General features: G+C 42.9%; 1 protein-coding gene across 1 annotated transcript; it reads left to right on the plus strand.

Annotated features, from left to right (window-relative positions):
* The first annotated feature begins 270 nt into the window (after positions 1-270).
* LOC147888926 (protein SHOU4-like) lies at positions 271-8,250 on the plus strand. The gene is made up of 4 exons (XM_087392295.1): positions 271-2,101; positions 7,108-7,263; positions 7,430-7,641; positions 7,743-8,250. Exons 1-4 carry the CDS (start codon positions 1,199-1,201, stop codon positions 7,933-7,935), a joined length of 1,464 nt encoding a protein of 487 aa, XP_087248421.1. The 5' UTR covers positions 271-1,198; the 3' UTR covers positions 7,936-8,250.
* The last annotated feature ends 12,938 nt before the right edge of the window (positions 8,251-21,188 follow it).

The raw sequence follows: 21,188 nt of genomic DNA on the forward strand, positions 1-21,188 counted from the left end.
AGAGAATGTGTTTAGATGGTGAGTATATGGGTGTGGGAAGGAACTGGGAAGCTCAGTTTGGTGGGCAGTAACAGCCGACCAGTTGAAGGGTAGCAGAGCAGGACGGGACGAAGGGTGGTGCCCTGTCACTAGCGTCAACCCCCCCCCCCCCTTTTTCTTTCAGATCTGGTGTGTGTGGGGTGTGGGGATGTTGGGGGTGGGGGCCTTTGGGAGCAGGTACCTGAGCAGCCCCACTTCTTCTTCTTTAGCTAGCTAAGCAATACCTTTTTCTGCTGCCAACAGCAAAAACACACACACACACACACAGGAAAGTAAAACAAACCAGAAGAAAATACACAGCTCCTCCAGCGCCATTGGCTATGGCGCTTCTGCTCAATCCCCTTCACCTTGGAAATAGCTTTGCATTGCAGGTTCCTGCCTCCCTCTTCCCCTTCCACCTTGCATGGCTCCATAGCCATTCAAGGCTCCCCTCTCCAACCCTCATTGCACCACCTGTAGCTCCTGCTCCTCTCCCTTAGCCACAGCTGGTGGTGGTGCTGCTCCTCCTTCTATGTTGATTGTGGACAAGGTGCTGCTACTCTTCGTCTTCCCTGTGCTGTCTCCATTGCCATAGCTGCTGGTGGGTCTTTTCTCCATTTGCCATAGCAGCTGCTGCTGCTGTTGCTGTTGCTGCTGGTGGTAGTGGAGCTGTTGGTGGTGGTGGTGGTGGTCATTTGCTTTGCTAGTCGGCCCTCCCTTCCTTCTCCACGCTTTTCTTGCCCTACCCCTACCCCGTCCTCGTCCTCGTCCTCGTCCTCTCCTCGTCCTCGTGCACCCCTCTTTCGCCTCCGATCGCAACACCCCTCTTCACCTTCCTCTGCTGCCAAGATGAACAAGAAACCCTTCTGCCGTTTCTGGTATCAGTTCAGGTCAAGCTTTTCGAACTACTTTGTGTAAGGGGGGGCGCGAGAGAGAGAGAGAGAGAGAGAGAGAGAGAGAGAAAGAGCGAGAGGAGTAGAGCGCTTGCTCTACTTCGAGCTCTTGTGACACGAGCCGTCTGCCCAACTGCATTTTCGTCCAATGCTGTCCTAAGAGAGCCGATCTCTCGGCACTACCGTTTCCTCGAGCAATGCAGCAGATGAAATAGAAGTGCTCCCAAGGCGTGATTATCAGCGCCTCTGCCGGACTCCATCCCCTTCAGTTTAAGCCCAATCGCAACATGGGTACCAATAGAGTTCTCTCCCATCAGCTTAGCAATGGCCTGTATGTCTCAGGAGCGCCTGATAGATATAAAGACAGAGCGCCCACCATGACTTCTTCGGCAATGCCTTACACTGGAGGTGATATCAAGAAATCCGGAGAGCTGGGTAAGATGTTCGACATTCCTGTGGAAGCCCCTAAATCCAAAAAGTCTGGTCCTATCTCTGGCGGTGCTGCAAGACCAGGTTCGTTTCGAGCTGCTTCTTCGAATTCAGGACCTTTGTCCGGCAACAATCTTCCGCAGGGATCGATGTCAGGTCCTTTGACAGGATCTGGAGGAGCGACTCGACAAGGGTCTCATTCTGGGCCTTTGTCACGAAATGGCGATCCTACAAATGTTAGGGGGGTACCTGCTGGGGTGAATCTGAAAACCTCGGGTCCCCTTTCTTCAGGAGCTGCCCCAGGAATGGTTCGTCAGAATTCGGGTCCCTTGGCTCCAAATCTGCCAGCTACAGGCCTTATAACTTCTGGTCCAATCTCATCCGGTCCTCCCTCCAGGAAGTATTCCGGCCCGCTTGATAGTAGTGCACCTACGAAGCTTGCAAGTGGGCCTCCCGCAAATCAAGCTGTCAATAAGCTCACTCATGATCAAAGCTATTCTTTAAGGAGAACTCTTCCTCGAGTCATTGTGTGGACCGTTATACCTCTTTTCGTGATTGGTTTCGTGGCTGGCGGTTTTATTTTGGGAGCTGTTCAAAACGCAATTCTGTTGATCGTAGTGGCATGCCTCTTTGGTGGCGTTGTAATGCTCTTCACTTGGAACACCTGTGTTGGAAAAGGGGCCGTCACTAGATTTGTTGCCAGCTATCCGGATGTCGGATTGAGCCATGCTAAGGATGGCCAATATGTCAAAGTTACCGGGGTAAGTTTCTTGTTCTGTCTTAACTTACATTTTGAATTAATGGTAGGAAAAGGGAGAGCAACGAAAACATAAAAACTCAGCATCTTTCAATTCAACAGCGCAGCACTCTCAACTTTCAAATCACATAGACGACATCAAGTAAGGATTAGATAAAGTATCTTTCGACTTTCAAAAAGTACTAGATGGTCAGCTGTGCTTTCCTTATATTCTATGTTTCAATGTAAATCATTAAAGGAAATTTGTTTGATGGACTACTGCTCGTCTAACTCACCAAGACGCAGCCTTGCAAGCTCCCCTGCTTTTAGTCGTTTAGTCTCACTGTGTTGTTTCTTAAAAGAAATTTGGTTTCCGATAGGTACGATCGTTAAAGACGCTTCTAATTTAGCGATAGACGTGTCATGGTTTAGGATCTACATGTTCACTATATTTTTGCGTTATAGTTATGAATGTGATGCCAGAAACTGCATGCTTTGTTAGGATTTATCAAAGTTTTAATATTTTCATCAGAGAAGTCAACATTTGAGTTTCAATATACAATATACGCTTTTCTCTGGTCCCTTCAATGTGCATCGTTGCTTGTAAGTCTTGAGTAGCAAGGAGCATGTCATAATTATGAATTACTCCAGAAGAGTCATAACTTGTATGAGCTTACGAGCTCTAAATAATTGGTTTACATTGTACACTTCATGATCATTTTTGAAGCCTGAACATTTCATTAAACGAGCAGAAGCCTGTCCTTAGCAGCTCTAGTTTGCATCCCGCATTCTGATCTATCCTAGTACATAGGATTTTTTGCAAAATGATAAGCAATCTAGGATGCCCTACCTATTTCAAGCAGATAGAATTTGTCTAAAATTCCTATTTTGTGAAATAAAATGATTGAGCATGCAAACTAGAGCTACTTGTGACAAGGTTCTCCTCTTTTGATTTTGCAGAAGCTGGTCACTAAATAGATGCTCCGATCAATTTATAGAGCTCATATAAGATAGGAAGCGTGTCATCTACCTAAGGGTAGAAAAAGCACAATTCAACATTATAAGACTATTGGCCAAAGTACAAGTTACTGCTACTCTTGGCTGCCTACAGGGTCTACTGTTTCGTAGCTCATATATCAATTTACTTTAGTGGAGCTATAGTAGAGCGTTTTGGCTGGCCCCAATTGCTGTGTATTGCCAGATCTGAGCACTCCCTATTCTATTCTATGTGTATGCGCATGGTAAGAACTGCTCAAGCCCAGCTCTGATAGCAATGAAACATAACTGGGGACCACAACCTCCAGCACCTAAATCAAGATGCCCCTTAGTATCACAATGTCTCCTAAATTGGTGCACCGCCCAGCCTCCACGATCAACTACCCATGCCAGATACACAGGTCCCAGCCTTACGATCTTGTCAGCCGACCCCGGCCTAAGGGTCACCCACATGCCATTCTAGATACATTGAATTGTAAAAGGAATGAATTTTAAAGGCTTAAGTACAAACATGATGGGACTTTGAATCAATACTACGTTCAATTGGTTGCCAAATGCTATGCACAAGCATTTTCATTTCATAAAATCAGGAATATGCAGTCTTTGCAAAGCATTGCGTGGGCTGAACGAGTCGTGACCACTACTTCAGGAGGATTAGTGACACTATAGACTATCATATGCTATCGTATGCAAAGGTATATACATCATATGCAAAGTTTAACTGAGGAATCATGACTACTTCAGGAAGATCAATGACACATCACTGGGGATCACATTGAGAATATCCAGCAAGTAAAGGGTCTTGACACTCTAGAAGGAGTTTGAGACATCACAATGGGGACTTCTTCAATATTTCCATGGCATAAAAGTGGCAAAAGTCAAAAGAAGTATATCTTACGTTTATGAAAAGATTCAAGATGGAGAACTCTACAAAAGTGGTATCCCATCTGGAGATTGGAGCCAAAGGAGTACATCTCCATATGTTGATACTATGAAGTATCAGCAATTAGCAGGTCGTTTGATCAACTTTACAATTTTCATACGCTAGTTTTTCAATGTGTTTACAATGTGCCCGTTCTCATTTAAGCCAATGGCAACTCACATGAAGGGTGAAGTGGATATCCATTTAGCTATGGGAGTTGGGGTTGTGGTTGGGGGGGAGAGAGAAAGGGGGGGGGGGGGGGTGGATAAGGAAGGGGGAGGGGTGGTGCTTAGGGTTGGGTTGAGGGGAGGAAGAGAGAGAGGAAGGGCAGGGGGGATGAAGGGAAGGGGGGAGTGTTAAGGGTGGAGGTGGGGTGACGTGGGGAAGGGGAGGGGGAGAGGTGGAATGTATGTTCGTCATCGTAGCGTAAAAGGCAGAGGGAGAATGTGCAAGGTATATGCAAAGGGGAGTGCAAGGAGGGTTTGGTGAGAGATGTGAGAGTTATGCTCATTTTCAAAATGTGAAGTGGAAGGGCAAGAATGTGGGGGTATGCTCATTTTCAGAGTGTAAAATTGGGTGGATAAGGAAGGGGGAGGGGTGGTGCTTAGGGTTGGGTTGAGGGGGAGGAAGAGAGAGAGGAAGGGCAGGGGGGATGAAGGGAAGGGGGGAGTGTTAAGGGTGGAGGTGGGGTGATGTGGGGAAGGGGAGGGGGAGAGGTGGAATGTATGTTCGTCATCGTAGCATAAAAGGCAGAGGGAGAATGTGCAAGGTATATGCAAAGGGGAGTGCAAGGAGGAGGGTTTGGTGAGAGATGTGAGAGTTATGCTCATTTTCAAATGTGAAGTGGAAGGGCAAGAATGTGGGAGGTATGCTCATTTTCAGAGTGTAAAATTGGTAGTTTTTGACCCGATATTTGGATTCCCCATCAAGTTTGTCATTTTGAGTGACTTGATAAAAAGCTTGCTTGTCAGGTTCTGTGTTACTGGACCTGTATATGCCTGGGTACTTCAAGATAAATAAGGGACACTTCTGTCATTTCATATTATGGGGAGATTGAGGACCTGCTTGGGAACAGAAGAATAGTTTTTTGTTTTTCCTCTCACGTTTCATATTGCAGTTAGAAGGTGGGGTTCCTGCTTTCAGCAGATTAACATTTAGCCGGAGATGCTCTTCTATATAAGAGTGGCCAGGGGTTATTCTATGATAGTTCAGTTGAGCAGTTGAGTGCTCTCTTCTGAGGACCTTGTTTGGACCGGAGGCCAAGGCTTCGGTCATGTACATGGTGGATGCAGGATGCTATGCTGAGGGTTCCTCCTAGATGGGCGCTGGTGATATGGGATGCTAGGTTTTTATGACGTAGGCCTGTGAATGGAGTCGAGCTCTAGCCCATATGCTCGGGGGTGGTTGGGTGGTGAGTTTAGATTTAGGAAGACTCTTATTGGGGGATAGGGAGATACAGTGGGATCTTGGAGAGTGGTGCTGGCCATCTAGGGTGGGGGAGATGAAGAGGATTAAGCAGATTCCATTCTTCTCCTATACCACCCGGCATCTTCAGTGGGATAGGGAGGACAGTGGGATCTTGGAGAGTGGTGCTGGCCATCTAGGGTGGGGGAGATGAAGAGGATTAAGCAGATTCCATTCTTCTCCTATACCACCCGGCATCTTCAGCTGGCATCCCCCTTGGACCCCACCGTGTGCGAGACATTGGCTTGAGCAGCAGGTGCCTTAGAAGGTTCTGGTCTCGCCTTGGAGCAACTCCTGGCCAAGGAAGATCTCCTAGTTCTTTTGGTGGTTTGCACATTGAGGCCTCTTTGGTTGGAGCAGATATGGGAAATGGCACTTGTCATCGTTGCTCAGCAGGGCAGGTAGAGACTATCTAGCACAGCCTATGGGGATGCCAGGCAGCCTAGGGGATTTGGCAGTGCTTCCTCAGGATGATTGCATGGATGAGGTGTGTTCGATGGTATTCATAGGTGATGAAAAGGCCCATCGACATGACCTTTCCAGCATGCTTAGTGGATGGTTAGAGGTTCACTAGCCAGGATATCCAGGACTTGGCACTACCCTCCCGGTAGTGTTATGGGTTCTGACCCGAGAAACAGTGTCTGGGAGAGTGGCTAGCATCACTGGTGGCAAGATGCAGCTTTTGGGAGGGCAACAGGTTCATCCTGCAGCCACTTTTGTAAACATCTTGCATGATATCGTCCATATCTTGCATGCCATCGAGGAGCGAGGTTCAGAGGGTCCCAGGATGACTTCTGAGAGGCAGGAGCATTTTCGCATGGCTTGACCTGCAGGCATATGCTATATATTGACAGATCGAGGAATCGGCTGGTTGAATAGCCTCCCGCATTGGTTGTTGGTACTCACTTCCAGGGTACCCTAGGCAGTGAGCTGGGACCCTGAGAGGTAGACTGCAGGACAGCTGGCCTTTTTTTAGTGCCTCACGGACAGCTGACTCTTTGTATTGTGTTTTTTCATGATTATTACATGGTTCTTTTGTCAGGGAAAAATGACCTCTCAAAATCCTTAGGCAGCTTCATTTTATTCAACGAGAAAGACTTGTCCCATTCACAACATACACTGGTCAACTTCAACAGATGCCCAACCCCAAAGTTAGCTGGGTAGCAACAGCGACAACTTGAAGACACCAGTATTGATACAGACGCACAGCTTGCTCCTTCTGGTCCCTGTGGCCTAGAGCCTTCCTTGCAATACACTTACAGATTGTCTCTTTGATGCTGTTGGCCCAGCCCTGCTGCAAAAGAGTGTGAGACTGCACGTCACTCAGATGTTTGGCTTGGGTGATTGTGGGTAGCCATGGTCCCATCAACTGCTGGAGCCAACCTTACCCTTCTGTGGGAATCTTCAATCACGGCAGGGAATATTAGTTGGATCTGCTTTTAGAATTTATGGTGGAGTTGTTTAGGTTGTGTATGCAATTCCCTGCGATGAGGGACCCGAGTAATGAATAGGGTATGTATGATGTATCTGTAGCTCCAACTGTGAAGTCTGTTTTATTGCAGTGCTGGATGGTTGAGTAAGAGTTATGGTCATGTTTGTTGCCATTGCACTATCATCAACCAAAGTGTCTATTTACTCCTGTGTTTTAGGTTGTCACCTGTGGGAGTATGCCTCTGGAGTCATCTTATCAGCGGGTGACAAGATGCGTTTATACATCTTCTGGACTCTATGAATACAGGGGTCTCAAAGCAAAGCCTGCCAGACCAAAACATCGGATCTTTACTTGGGGATTGAGATATTTAGAGGTCAGCAAACTGTAAATTGTGTGAAATTCTGTACAGTGAAAATAGTGTTTTGATATGAAACTGTTTCCTACTCAAATGTCTCGTCTCTTTTAATGTACTAACTATAATTGTTTTCTTTTTGTCATGGGGTTTAACATCCTGTCTTAATCTTTATGCTGTGATGCAGCGTCATGTAGTTGACTTCTACATATCAGATTTTCAGTCTGGGCTGAGAGCCCTGGTTAAAGCTGGTTATGGTGCATCTGTAACACCCTATGTGGAGGAGAGTACAATATTAGATGTCACGAACAAAAACAGAGAACTCCCTTCAAATTTCTTGCGGTGGCTTGCAGAACACAACTTATCTAGTGATGACCGAGTTATGAGACTGAAGGAAGGGTATGTCTCTGCCCTGCTTTAATTTCAATGTATGCTGTGATGATGCCAATTGGATTGTACTTTCAAGGTCACACACTAAAACAATAGTATAATGATGACAGATATATCAAGGAAGGAAGTACAGTGACGGTTATGGGAGTGGTTCAAAGAAATGATAATGTCTTAATGATTGTGCCTCCATCAGAACCTGTTTCCACGGGTTGTCAGTGGGGGCGTTGTCTTCTGCCTGCTAATCTGGATGGAATAATATTGAGATGTGAAGACGACTTAAAGGCAGATGTTATACCTGTTTGAAATAACGTGTCCAGGTTGAACCCAGTTTTTTTTTTGGTGAGTTTGAGCTTTTGAGGAAAGTATATGCTTAAAATTCACTCTGCTTCAAATATAGCTCCTCGATGCTTGTGGTGCTAATCCCTTTGGCAAGTACAGCATCATCTGCACTATATTTTCTCTTGTTTACTTGCTCCTGTACTACAACCCAATAGGGTGTGGCCTTTTCTTGTAGACATTATATTAAAATTGTGGCGCCAGTAATGTAGGCAAATTTTGGTGGGCTCTAATGGTGTACATGCAACTATTGCCTCAAATAAATACTGAGACTTTGTAAAAGCCTCTAGGCTTGGCAGCTGGCTGTGAACTTTCATACATGTGTATGGGAATTGTGATAAGGCAGGAAAAATGGCTAGGTGGACAGACCTGTAATCCACATTTATTCTGGACGTATTTTTACTAATTACACCGAATGGCAGTCTTTAAACTTACTTTTTTGGCGACTTGCATGGTAATAAAACTGTGATCTGCCTCGTATAGTGATATCAAAGCTGGAAATATTCAGGAGCTGGGTCTTTCTTTAAAGGCTAGCATGACAAAATCCCATGGTGTAAAGTTGCCATGTAGTTGTTTATAGATGTAACAGCCTTGAAAAACATGTATTTTTATTGATGCGATTTGTTCTTCTTTGAATTCTGTATTGTGAGTCAATGTTTCGCTTTGAGCTCTATGGCAAAATTTGGAAATATGTGAAGGTTAGTATTTTGCATGGCTAGGTAATGTAAGAACAAGGACAGCTACATCAACTCATGCCACCATAAGCGTCCTCTTAACCCTAATGTAAGAACAAGGCAGCTACATCAACTTAAGCCTAACATAAGCATCACCTTCGACGATATCCCCCCCCCCTTCTCTCTTTCCACAAAACCCTTTTGTTTTCTCGAATTGTTGAGTCTGGATGTATTCTGTTGTCTGTAGTATTGGAAGCTGTCATGCAAATACTGAACAGATCTCTCATTTTTTCGGTAAATGAATGCTGCACGTGTTTTGGCAGCTAATTAGTGCTGTCTGATTAACTGCTGCTCTCTCGTAATCAGGACTTTCCAGGGCACATTTACAATATGCCAGCAGCTAAAATTTCCCATTCTTTTTTGTACTTGTGGCTCTATATTTGATATCTGTCTCATAAACGCTTGCCCACACGTGGGAGGTTTTTTTGGGACGAAGTAATGGAATACTCTCTTGTTTGTGGGCCGCTAGTGAAGTGTCACTATGTTTTCTGATTATTTAAGGAAGCTTGCATCAAATGCATTCATAGATTTATTTTTAGAAATTAAAAAATGCTTGTGCTATAAATCTCACTCCTACTTATCCCAACTATCTAGTGCAATTTAAGAGGGGGTGTCAAGACACTCTTTACTTATACATACTAATCTAGTCCAATTTCAAAGGGGGTGTTGAGTCATGAATTGCACTATATGTGCAAAATGCCCCTTCGGGAGCTAATGGGACCTTGTCCTAGCTCATGTATAGAGTTAAATTTTCAACCGAATATAGGTTGTGTATAGTATGTGTTGGTGTTTTTTCTCACTCAATGCTTGCACACTCATTTGTCTATTCCATTAACAATGAGAACTTTCAAATGGACGCCTTCCACCCAAATAAAAGGATGGTTTGAAAATTTTAACAAGTATTTCCTTGTTGCTTCAACAATTTTGATTCAGCTCTTGTGGTATCTCACTACGGTTTTATTGTTGTCATGATGCTTGATATTGAAACCTACTTAACGGAAGGTAGAGTCAATGCAAATCTACTTATTTCTTACAGATCTCCCACTTTATGTGTTGTTTCTTGATGTCTAGGTTGCCCCAAAGAATTAAAACCTAATTGGTCTTCTAGTTGAGATAAATTAATGTTGAGTGGAGGACTACCTATCTATGTGTTCCTTGGAGATGTAGCCATACAAAATGTACTACAAAATGTTAAATCTGCACAAATACATTGATCAAAGTGTGGAAGTATTAAAATTTAGTTCCTCTTTTGGATTTGATTTTGAACCATTGTAATGAGTTAAGTTTTTGCAAGTCCTCCTTTGGATCTTATTTGAATCATGCTTTTAAAAACATATCTCAATTTTAACAATCATAAGTTTTGATTGGATGTTAACTTGGGTATTAACAAGCCTCTTTTTATGAATCTTAATTAATGCCATGCTTTGCCTTGAAATATTTGCAAGTTTCAAGTTTTGTATTGGAATCTATGAGCAAATACTTAGCAAGTTCTTTTTTGGGTCTTATCTTTAGTATGGAAAACACCAAGGTGTCATTTAACTTTCACCTAAGTATTAACAAGCCTACTTTTAAGTGTTTATTTCATGCCATGCTTTCACTTGGCATATTTGTAGATTTCAAGTGTTACATTAGAGTTTAGTGGTTAAGATTTGTAAGTTTTTTTTCAGATTTTATTTTCAATCATGGAAAATTCTATCTCAATTTTAACAATCATAAGGTATGATTTAATTTTAATTGGGTAATAACAAGACTTCTTTTACTTGATCTTAATTCATGTCATGTTTTTCCTTAACATAATTGTAGGTTTACAATTTTGCATCAGAATCCAAATAGGATGCAATGGCTATGATGAAAGTTTCAATTCTTGTGACACCTCATTTGGATATTCAATGGTGGAGCCTAAGTTTCAACAATCAAGGTTCATGCTATGGATGTATTCTTAACTTGGGTATTAATAATTCCCATTACAATCCTTTGAAGCCTTAAAATTTTTGTAAGGTCTCTTTTGGATCTTATTTTCAATTATGCAGGAAAATATTACAATTTTGTCCCTTTTCTAGTAGAATCTAAATGGGATTCTATGTTGCACTCTAATTTTCTTTTTAAACTACAAAACCTCTTTTTAATAAGTTAAATTGATAAATGAACTACCAAATGTGAATGTACTTACAAATCGTTAATGATAGAAGGTATGTAAATAGTTAACTATGAATTTGATTCAACAATATTTCTTCCCTTTTTGAGACGTAATCAAGTTTTCAACTTTATTTAACATCTTGGATAAACATTAGGATTTTTAAATTATATTTTAGATTTTGGAGAAAACATCTCCATGAGTTTTGTGTGGTTTTTGATGCTAGCAATAATTAGTACAAACCTTGCTATGTCATGTCACCATGCTTGTGACAACATTAAATATTTATACTAGTTATGGCTACAATACTTTGGTGTTTGCTATAAATTCGGAACATGCCTTGTTGACTGCTATGGTTAACAATTCATGTAAGTGCCAAATGATCGTAAAGGTAAAGCAGAGAAGTAGGAGAGGATGTGAGGAAGGTTGTATGCTATCCGCCTTGGAGCCGTGTGGGCCCAAGTGCTTGTAAAAAGAGATTGAGAAAGCTGAAAGAGAGTACAAGGGTTAGCCCTCCCTTCAAAAGGTGGATTGTATAAATGGCCAAAAGTTTAACTTTGGTCTTCGTTGTGTAATTGCAAACTTTTGGAATACAAGCTCTCTCATTCTCTTCATTCTCTTGTGAGTGATACTTCTTGCTTTCCATTGTGTGTTGCCTTGTGATTGCCACTCCCCTCCCTTCACTTTTCCCTCTTCCCTTCTCTTCCACATCCCCTCCTTTCTTCCCTCTTCTCTTCTTTCCTCTTTCCCTCTTCACTCTTGTGGAATCACATTGACACAACCTGGTAGAGACTTGAGTGGCACAAGTGTTAGTCTTGTGCATGTAAAGCTCTCACAAGGAGTTGCTTGGGAGTGGAGTCTCCTTTGGCATTCCTCCAAGATCCGTACTACATGTGGAGTCACCACCGGCTACACATTTTTTGCACCGACTGGGGAGTTCGAGGTATGCCTTTGCTATGCATAAGCTTTCTATCATAAACCGCCCATTGCAAAATGCTTTCTAGCTTAGCTAGGAGTGTTGTTAGTGGAGAATAGGATTACTTTGAGAGGAAAAAGTGTGTATAGAGTGGAAAAAGCGGAAACTCTTATTTCTGTCCATATAGTTATTTCGATGCATTTGAGCTTGTTTTGAAGTGTTTTTTGTTGTCAAATCATTGGAGGAGTTAGTTTGTGTGATTGCTAAGGTGTGTGTACTATCAAATCTCACATAAAACACTGAAAAATGGAGTTTGAATCAGATTCGGTTGAGGTGTGAGTGAGTTCCTAGCCCCCCCCTTGGAAAATCTCCCATTTGTTGCTTTTAAGTTGTTGTTTTTAAGTTGTTTTTTGTGGTTTTTTTATTTGACTAGGTAGATTAGGTAGGATAGAACACCCCAGTGCTCACAAACCCTGCATAAAAACTCAAAATTTTATAAGGAGCATAAAAAACCAGCCTGTGACATAGCCAGACTCTGTGTCACTATGTTAAGCTTAATGTAGCGACTACACAAGTCATTGTGTTATAACATAGTGACTGACTGTGTTAATTGTTCACAACTGGTCAACCACCCCACCAACCTCACCGAACTGACACGTGACATTAAATGAACTCATAAATGTCACATCAAAAGTCAATCTGTTGCTTTAAGGCTAGTGTAGCAACTTCGCGTCCGCAATGTTAAGGAGTCACTGCTATATTCAATTGCTGCGTTAAGTACCCTTTGTGTTAAGGAGTCGCGGTTATATTCGACCACTGCGTTAAATACCCATTGTGTTAAGAGGTCACTTCTTTACAAGTAAAATTGTTAATGAACCTGCTAAGTTAAGAGCCGCTGCATTAAGGACCCGTCGCGTTAAGGAGTCATTGCTTGTTGATAACATAGTGACTCAAGAAGTCGTTGGTTTAAGGCTAACATAGCGACTACTAATTTAAGGCTAGAGAGATCCAATGATTGATTCTAACTAGAACAGCTAGGCTGAGTAGGCAACACATGCACCTGAGGTTTGCTAGGGTGATCGAAATTAACCCAGAGCCAGAAGATAGTGCTTCCAATAACGTTCCAACCGATCCATCGTACACCGCATTGTCAGTTCCATCCGGGATCTCAACCTTGAGCTTTTATTCAGTACATGGCCCCATACACATGGAGTCCTTGAGTTCGAAGGATGCAATGAGCTTTGATGTCAAAATGGGGGAAAACTCAAATTCTGGGGCCATTATGGCTCCTATCCCAGCTCGATCAGGTCCCAATCCCTCACAGCTTCAACCACAACCTCGCATTTAAGGGAATCATTATTTTCATGGGGAGGTTCGGTCTAGCCAACCCAGATTTGGTCAACCCCTTTGCCAGGCAAACTAGAGTGTTGGAGGAGCACCCTCCTCCAACATCTGCACCAAATAGTGCTCCAAGTAACCCCATGCCCATCTCAACCGAAGATCCTATGAGACCTCATGTTCAATTCTATGAAGGTAAGCCATTCTTCACTAGAACTGCTGAGCCTTGGGTACCAATTGTTTGCCATCGAGTCCTAAAGGGCAGGGAAATGAGCTCCACCATAGACGGTACTGATGGATGAGGCTATGAGGATCCTAGTGCAAACACTAGGAAGGGGGGCTGTGCCACCAGCTTTTGTGGGGAGAGATGCTAGTACATCAAGGAGCTGTTGAGTCACCATCTCCCAGCTCATAACCAAATTCTTAGGAGAGGGAGACCCAGTATCCCATGTTGAAGGTTCAAGTAGATTTGCGAGACCTTTGAGAACATATTGAACTGAGTGGCCCAACAACTCAAGGGTGGGTTGATAAGGGAAGGCCCCCATAATATTCACTTGTCCGCGAGATGAGATAATGTGTGGTGTGGCCTCTACACACACAACCACACCACGAATGAGCGCCCCTACCTTAGGGCTAGGCCAGCACTTTACTATGTTCACATGCAAGATGGGAAAATCATGAGACATCACAATGTCGATACCCCAAGGCTATTCCCCCACCCATGTATCAATAGAGGCAACCTTTGACCTTGCCCGCACTGCCAAACCAGTATAATTAGGGTCAACTAGCTATACAGGGATACCACTCAACCAGTCAAGGGACACATAGGGCTAAAAATCTACCATTGCCACTTGTCTCAGGTCCTCAACCCCTACCACTAGAGTTCACACCTATAAATTAGGTGATTATTATTGAGAAGCCATCTAGTGAGTGGGATGATCCCGACTATGCCATTGCGGCACCCGATTCCTCGCAAGATGAGAGTTTTTGTATCATTCCGGCCAGATAAGGCACTATATTATGTAGGATTAACAATATATTCCAGTGTATCAAATTGCTCCCACTACACAACGAGCTAGAGATATGAACACCATGAACCGCATGCCCACCATCCAATGTTATACCTGTCAAGGCCCACATCGAGCAAGCGAGTGTCCTTAGAAGACAATAGCCAGCCAGCCCATAGCCTATTGTAAGTACTAAGGACATCACCTCCTTAAGGGTTGTCCCTATAAGAATGACTAACCTCTGCCTTGAACACTTGCTACAAACCCAAATGCTACGTTATGTTCAGGCTATGGGGTGGACCATCTATACAAGGATTGTCCCGTACCTTCCTAGAATGGCCCTTGATCCTAAGACTAGCATCAATTTGTTGAGTATTGAGAGAGGCCATGTGTCCTCAATATCATAGAATGTGATCATGAGGGTCCAAGCTAGGGCTATGAGTAAAGATCTCCATAAAAAAGTCGAGAAAAAAAAAGCTGCCACATCTCAGTCCAAAGGCAAGGGCTACGCAAGTGCGATCAAAGTAGGGAAGGGATTGGATCGAATCATCATTCAGAATGGTTCGGATGAAGAAACTGCCACAGTTTCTACCTCCACATCTTCAGGATCGGCCCAATCAACCCTAGATCCTACCACTCCTTGGCCCAAGGAAAAGGGTAATATAAGGGAGGTATAGCCGCACAGACGAGACTTAAGTCCAATCAGCCATTACAAATACCTCGACCCTGCTATTGAGAAGCAACACGGTACAACAGTTGGTCTGTGAGTGTCAAGAGAGATTTGAGAAAAGGACTAGGACCAATAAGGGTATGGATACCATTCATTCCAAACCACCAAGCTAGCCCCCAAATCATCGCCCACCCTAGAAAAGGTGGATGAATGACGTCTCAAATGATGCATTGGTGGGACGATCGCTCTTACGACACAAAATGTTTGAAGAGGATCCTACCTAGCACCAGGCTGCAAACGAGGACCCCATGTCCTTTTATGGGTTCAAAGAGCCATAGTCAGAAGGACGAGATCTGATCAACCAACCTTGAAATGTGGTAGGGCTCGCCACATTCTTATCCACAATGGTAAAAACGCCTATAGCAGACCTACTAAGAGGGAACCCATCCTTTGGAGAGATCTCTCCGACTAAGAAAATGGCCACCAAGGTAGTTGAAGCACCCATATAAGAACCAAAACTACTAAAGATACCGGTCAATAAGCTATGCCAGTATTTCCTCCTCAAAGCAACCAAATCATCAAAGTTCATTATGGATGTATTGCATGTTCTAGATTTTAACTCAAAATCAACTATCCATTGGTTGAATGATCAACAATAATTATGAATTGGTCTTCAAGAAAAGAAGATTTTTTATTTCAAAAGATATGCCATACAAAATGTTAGTTGATAAAGGAAGAAAGGTTAATTCTACTCACAAATCTACCCTAATATCAGGCCAATATGGTAAAACACAATCCTCTTGATGAATTGAGTGCTCTTTGGCACAAGAGTTTTGGCTACTGAATATTCAAAGTCTAATCAATATAAGGAAGAATAACTTTGTTCATGATCTACCTCATATTAAGAATTGTTAATTTTGTTGTATGGATAAGCAACATTGAAATTACTTTCCTCATTCTTAGTTTTAGATCACTGATATTTTACAATTGGTACACACAAATATTTGGGGTAAAGCTCAAGTTGAATCTCTTGGAAGATTTTGGTTAAGATTTGTGTGTACTAAAAAAGAAAAAGCAATGCAATTGTAGGCACAAACTAATTGGACATATTACAACTTTACCTCTTCATGATCTACCAAGATCTTTGTTCATTCTTATAGATCGACAATTGAGTGCGATTGTTATGTATGCTTTGAACTTATCTTCATTGTTGCACGGTGGATGGAGCACCCACAGATGAGGAAATATAATAGATTCCACACTGAGTGCTTTTGCATCAAGTAGCTTTGAGCTAAGTCATTTTGTAAGATTGATGGCATCATTGCAAGCTCCCAATATAAGGAAGCCCCAAGTTTAGGAGGTAAGTCCTTAAGGAGGATCTTCACTAACCTTACATCATACATGTGAGGAAAGGAAGACTATTCTACTTTCTCTAGCATGCAAGAAAAAGGCTAATAAGCCGCAAGAATTCCAAAAGCATAATACTTTAGAGTGGGAAGCCTTTCTCAATGCACATGGAGGGTGTAAAAGGCCACCCCATACAGTGGGGAGTCGCAAAGCAAAAGCAGCTCTAAAGAGACTTGTTAGACAATGAAATTTGAAGGTGCGATCCCCATAGCCAGGCTGTCCTCACAAAACCATCGGCTATACTACCCTTGCCAACGCATTGTATTCCCGCCATAGCAAAATACCTGTAGCACCAAACCTAAATTTGCAGGCTCCCACCATCTTCTCGTGCCTCTCCTTCCAACTCCACTTACCAACGCCTGTCTTCATCCTCCTTGCCAAGCTCGCCTTCATTCTGCTTTCTTGCACACCGTATCCTTACCAAGCTCTTCCCCCCAACACCTTCTTGCATTGACTTCCATGTACTCCTCAATGTGAACCTCCATGTTCTCTCTACGTTCCTCCTTCACATCAACCTCACTCCTTAATGTGGCCTCCTCATTCTCTCCAGCTTCTTCCTCATGAACATAGCTACGTGAAGGGCCTCCTCCTCAACAACCTTCACCTCCCACGACACTCTCATCCTCCTCATTGTAGAAGATCCTCTTCCTCCTCCTCCAACTCCACGGTCCTCAATGCAACCTTCTTCCTCTCAGCAAATAACAGTCGCTCTTTTTCTTGCATACATGCAAGAACCTCTTACTTCACGTGCCCCCCTCTACTGCCCTTCTCTTCTACCCTCATCTCTCTTCTCTTTTTGGCCTCTCTAGCCATTCTGTAGCCATGGAATTTGACGATAGTGTTTTGCCTTCTCTTGTGGCATCCCTTGTGGGCCCAAGTCATGTTGGCCTTACACGAACGTTTGTCATCTATCCTTGGCTTCGAAGAGGATGATGTTCATGATCTCATGGAAGATGAAGATGAGGTGGTGGTGGAGGATGAAGATGAGCCTCTATCCCCTGAAGAGGCCACCAATTTGCACGTGTTGATGGTTGTAATGGGAGCAAGGCGAGACCACAACTTGAAGGATTCAGCCCTCGGGGTTTGGTATGTGAAGCCATAAAGGCAGGAGTTCTAGGAAACTTTTATAGAGTTCTCACGTGGTGATGATGTCCACTTTGAAGAGCATCTCTGATTGCCCAGGGAGTGCTTCACCTTCGTGTGCGACTTGGTTAGAGCTGATTTGTCCTGGAAGCCAATACTAGAAGGAATCCTTGTAGGTGTTCCCACGAGCGAGTTGTCACTTGTTGAGAAGAAGATCACCATGTCTTTGCATCATCTTGGGATAGGCGGCCCTCTTCATCATGTTGTTGCCCTATATGGAGTAGGCAAGTCCACTCTAGGGAGAGTGTTTCAACAATTCATGCTATTTTCAAACACTAACCATGGTTTATATCATGGCCTACTAGTGGACCTCGGCTTCAAGTGATCAAAGGTGGATTTGAGGAAAAACAGGGGATTCCAAATTGTTGTGGAGCCATTGATGCATCTCACATCAAGTTAGAGCTTCCATACAATGAGGTGTACACCCATTGGTATGATGGAGACCATAATTATTCCATGATAATGCAAGCCATTGCCGACGTAGACATGAGATCCTTGACATTCTGGTGGGGATGCCAAGATGTTGCAATGACATCTAAGTCCTATGCAATTCTAGCTTCTATGCGAGAGCCACGGTAGGGCAAATACTTGTAGGACCCAACTACATCCATGGGAATCACAGCATTCGAGAGTACATTTTGGGTGACAGTGGGTACATGGATTTGCCATAGTTGGTCATCCCATTTCGTGCTCTTGAAATAGACGACAAGAAGAAGTTCAACTACAAGTTGTCATCAACTTGTATAGTAGTAGGGCGGACTTTCAGTTAGGCTCAAGCTCGGCTCAAGAAAATTTGGGGGTTTCTTCGCTAGATTGTGAAGCGTCCTAATGTGGAGTTCTTGCCCAAAATAATTCCTGCAGCTTGTGTACTCAACATTTTTCTAGATTATGATGTGGGGATGTCTAACACTAGCATGGACATTGCATGACAGCATGGGGTCCACAAGTCCCCACAACACAGACGGTGGCACCCTTGCGAGCTACTCTCTTTCAGTACATGAGAGCAACTGGCCATTTGTAAACTTAGCATTGTTTCTTTAGTATTTTTGGTTTTCCACATTTCGATGGTTATACAAAATCTAGCGTCCTAATGTGGAGTTCTTGGGTTTCTTCGCTAGATTGTGAAGCGTCCTAATGTGGAGTTCTTGCCCAAAATAATTCCTGCAGCTTGTGTACTCAACATTTTTCTGGATTATGATGTGGGGATGTCTAACACTAGCATGGACATTGCATGACAGCATGGGGTCCACAAGTCCCCACAACACAGACGGTGGCACCCTTGCGAGCTACTCTCTTTCAGTACATGAGAGCAACTGGCCATTTGTAAACTTAGCATTGTTTCTTTAGTATTTTTGGTTTTCCACATTTTGATGGTTATACATATGCTCATATATGGTTATCAGTAGCTAATCCCACCTTTGTGAGCCTGTATGAACATAATGAATACGTGTAAATGGTTACACATATGATCATATGTGGTTATATATGTGTGGATGCATGAACTTATCAAATGATCCCACCTTTGTAAGCCTGTATGAACATAACAAATACGTGCAAGTGGTTATACTTGTGATCACATGTGGATACATAAGTGGTTATATATGTGTGCATGCATGAACTTATCAAATGATCCAACCTTTGTGAGCCTGTATGAACATAACGAATACGTGCAAGTGGTTATACTTATGATCACATGTGGATACATGTGTGGTTATATACGTGTGCATGCATGAACTTATCAAATGATCCAACCTTTGTGAGCCTGATGAACATATCGAATACATGTGAGTGGTTATACTTATGATCACATGTGGATACATGTGTGATTATATATGTGTGCATGCATGAACTTATCAAATGATCCCACCTTTGTGAGCCTGTATATGAACATAAGGAATACATGCAAGTGGTTGTACTTATGATCATATGTGGATACATGTGTGATTATATATGTGTGCATGCATGAAATTATCAAATGATCCCACCTTTGTGAGCCTATATGAACATAACGAATACGTGCAAGTGGTTATACTTATGATCATATGTGGATATATGTGTGAAATGATCCCACCTTTGTGAGCCTGTATGAACATAACGGATACATGCAAGTGGTTATACTTATGATTATGTGTGGATACATGTGTAATCGATTATATATGTGTGCATGCATGAACTTATCAAATGATCCCACCTTTGTGAGCATGTATGAACATAACGAATACGTGAAAGTGGTTATACTTAGATCATGTGTGATTATATATGTGTGCATGATTGAACTTACCAAATGATCCCATCTTTGTGAGCTTGTATGAACCTAATGAATACGTGCAAGTTGTGGGGGGTAAAGGCCACTGTACCTTAACCCTGGTTATGTACAATACTCAAACACATATATATGGATGAAATAGAAGATTAGGGTGTTCTGCACCCACCAAAAACTTGTGTCTCTCAAGCTCCCTCTCTCCCTCTCAGCTTCCATTATGTCCTCACAATTGGTATCAGAGCTTGGCAATAGAGTCTAGTGGTAGCGTGAGTAGCCCGGTGCAGTCTCTAGCTCGGAGAGAGAGTGATGCATCCCAAAGATCCTTGTTCAACAAGAGGACCTGCAGATTTTGGAGCTGCTATAGCAGTTGGAGAGAAAAAGGGGCAAAATCCTCTTGTGCATTTGTTTTGCTGGGTTGCACAGTTGAAGGCGCAGGATATAAGCAAATCTTCTCAGATACACATATGTAGTAACGCAAATATCCAGAGTTAGAGATAGAATTTTGACTTGAAGTCTTCAAGGAAGTTGTAGATAAGATTGAGAGCTACATTTTCACTTTTAACATCTCTATCATCCGAGTTTTCAGTGAAAAGTTACAGCTCCTGTAAAAAGTGACGAAATTCATTTTGTGCGAGGATTTTGTGTGTTGGATCTCCATATCCAGGCCACCATTTGCAGTTTCGACACTTTCAGTGGATCCAGAGTGGTCCAAAAATTCTACTTGAGAAGCTACTTCCAGTTCCATGAACTTTTGAAGCTGTGGTGAATCTCTGTCTACTCTGACGTCTTCATTTTGCCATTTCCTGTGTGAGTGGGATCTCAACATCCGGGCCTCCATTTGTAGAGCTGTCTGTCCCGTTGGTGCCTAAAACATATGTCTACAAAGCTGCTTGCCATTCCGTGAAGAATCGAGGGAGTTGTGATTCTCTGTGTTTTTTTGTCATCTCTTTGAAGGAAATTTCTCAAAGTTTCCAAGACCTTCTCATTGATTGCCATGTGGCATTTTGGCTAAGGTTAAGTTTCCTAAGGTTCATTTTTTGCAAGTAAATGCAAGGGTTGACTGGCTCTTACTCCATCCTTGGATGAGATTTTGGAGTTATGGCAAAAGAGATATTTGCAGATTGTCTTGTTGAGTTCAATTATGCAGTGATGCCCATGTTTTGAGACATCCCGCGTTCTCCTTTCACTAGTAGTCATTGCTGTAAGGCCATGATTTGTTGGATATACCTGATGCAGAACACTCTAGTTGCAGTCTGAATCGTGTGCACTCATTTGTGGTTTGCATTGGGTTGCAGTTGATGCTTTACAGGTCATTTGGATGCATTGTGATCCTTGTTAGATGCACTGATAGGCCCAGATTGCCTTGTGGGATGCTTTATTGATGGACGTTTAGCACATAGATGCTATTTTATGCTCAGGGACATCTTTTACATATTGCAGTGGATGTACAGGTTGTGCTATGATCTTTTGGATGAGACATTATTGATGCTTATGCCCATGGACGGTGTTTGTGCTTGAGGCATTTGGCTCTTATTGGCATTATATTTGCCATTGTTTTGTCATTATGGGTTGACATTTTCTTTTGGGCCAGATTTGCTCATATGGATG

Source organism: Dipteris shenzhenensis, chromosome 21 (genome assembly GCF_047967505.1).
Source record: "Dipteris shenzhenensis isolate YYH24624 ecotype China chromosome 21, Dip_SZ_1.0, whole genome shotgun sequence".
In the NCBI taxonomy this organism is placed as follows: Eukaryota; Viridiplantae; Streptophyta; class Polypodiopsida; order Gleicheniales; family Dipteridaceae; genus Dipteris; species Dipteris shenzhenensis.